Source organism: Eimeria mitis, genomic scaffold (genome assembly GCF_000499745.2).
Source record: "Eimeria mitis Houghton genomic scaffold, Emh_scaff1090, whole genome shotgun sequence".
In the NCBI taxonomy this organism is placed as follows: Eukaryota; Apicomplexa; class Conoidasida; order Eucoccidiorida; family Eimeriidae; genus Eimeria; species Eimeria mitis.
Genome location: NW_013567534.1, coordinates 10,411 through 12,427, shown reverse-complemented (window position 1 = coordinate 12,427; position 2,017 = coordinate 10,411). Strand labels below are relative to the sequence as shown.

Sequence of the window (2,017 nt, the reverse complement as noted above, 5' to 3'; positions counted from 1 at the left end):
TATTTATACATATATATATATATATATATATATATATATATATATGTATGTATATTCATATATTTATATTTATATATTTATATTATATATATAATATAGAAATAAATATACGTATAAATATATAAATATAAAAATATAAATATGTAAATATATAAGATATAAATATGTATATATACGTAAGTAATATAAAAAATATAAATAGTATATATAATATAGATAAAACAAATAAAAAATATAAACAAAAATAAAATACAAAATGAAAGACACAGAAATAAAATATTTATATTATTATAATTATCTGTATTCGTTAGTTTTTGTTTTTTCGTTTGTTTTTTTTTGTTTATTTGTTTATATTTAAATTTATTTAAATTTATTTATATTTATTTATGTTTATTTATTTATACTTATTTATATTTATTTATATTTATTTATATTTATTTATATTTGTTTATATTTATTTATATTTATTCATATTTATTTATATTCATCTATATTTATTTATATTCATCTATATTTATACTTATTTATATTTATTTATATTTATATTTATTTATATTTATATTTATTTATATTTATATTTATTTATATTAATTTATATTTATTTATATTTATTTATTTATTTATATTACCTTTAAGCCGCTGCTGACACCAGGGCCTTTGCCTAGCAGTTCTTGCTGCTGCATTTTCTGCGTTGTTTTGTGTTTTTTGTTTATTTAAAATAAAAAGAGAAGTTCTGTTGTTGTATTTTCTTTTTAATAAGTAACTCCATTTATTTCTTACACAACGAGAAGAGACAAAAGCAGCATCTGTGTTGCTGCTATCTGCTGCTGCTGCTGCAGTTGCTGCTGCAGTTGCTGCTGCTGTTGCTGCTGCTGTACCTGGTACTACTCCTCCTGTTGCTGCTGCTGCTGCTGTTGCTGCTGCTGCTGCAGTACTCTCCTGCTGCAGCAGCAAATCCTCATCACCACTCAGCTCCATAGACACCTGGTAATGTAAAAATTTAGGGGGAAGAGGCAGCATGTCTTCGTCTGGTTGCTGCTGCTGCTGCTGCTGCTGCTGCTGCTGCTGCATCATACCCGCTATATCGGGAATACTAGCAGCACCAAAGGCCCCCCCTAAAAACCAGCTGCTGTCTATCAGACCCTGGGGGCCCCATACAAAAGGAAACTCCTGCTGCTGCTGCTGCTGCTGCTGCTGCTGCTGCTGCTGCTGCTGCTGCTGGTGGTGGTTTTCCTTCCATGAGGCGATACAGCCCGTTTCGCTTACAGGAGACAGCTGCTGCTGCTGCTGCTGCTGCTGCTGTTGCTGTTGCTGCTGCTGCTGCTGCTGCTGCTGCTGTTCATCCTTCGGATATAACGAACTCGCAGCAACGCCACAGACGAAGTCCGCGGACGCACTCCCCTTCACTTGCTGCTGCTGCTGCTGCTGCTGCTGCTGCAGCTGCTGCTGCTGCTGCTGCTGCTGCTGTGTTGCACTGGTTTCTGCTGCACTAGATACAGAGAAAGGAATGAATGTGGGGGGCGGTATTTCATCGACAGAGAGGAGACAAGGGTCCCTTAAAATAGGTAAATTAAAAGCAGAGAGAATTTGTTCTATATGCGCATCTGCATGCGTTTTGTTTTCTTTCTTGCTGCTGCCACCACCACCACCAGCAGCAGCAGCAGCAGCAGGAGCTGCTGCTGCTGCTGCTGCTGCTGCTGCTGCTGCTTCGGACTGAGAAAAAGGAGGAAGAGAACCAAAGAAAGGATCTATAAACTCCGAAAGTGCTGCTGCTGCTTCTTCTGCTGCTTTGCTGCTGTGTATTTCCCGCAGCAACAAACGAGTCAACGGAACGGATAAACGCCTACACACACATAAAAATTTATATATATAAATATAAATATAAATATATATATATAAATATAAATATAAATATAAATGAATAAATAAATATAGAGATATATATGTATGCATACATGAACACGCACACAGATATATTCATATAAAAGTATAAATATACATACATACGATTTTATAT

General features: G+C 34.6%; 1 protein-coding gene across 1 annotated transcript in view; it reads right to left on the bottom strand.

Annotated features, from left to right (window-relative positions):
* Positions 1–620: 620 nt before the first annotated feature.
* Positions 621–2,017, bottom strand: part of EMH_0029150 (SNF2 family N-terminal domain-containing protein, putative) — a gene marked incomplete at both ends in the record, with an annotated part of 8,864 nt that continues 7,467 nt past the window's right edge. Inside the window, 2 exon segments of the mRNA XM_013494252.1 lie at positions 621–686; positions 781–1,843. Of these exon segments, the coding sequence (XP_013349706.1) occupies positions 621–686; positions 781–1,843 (1,129 nt within the window).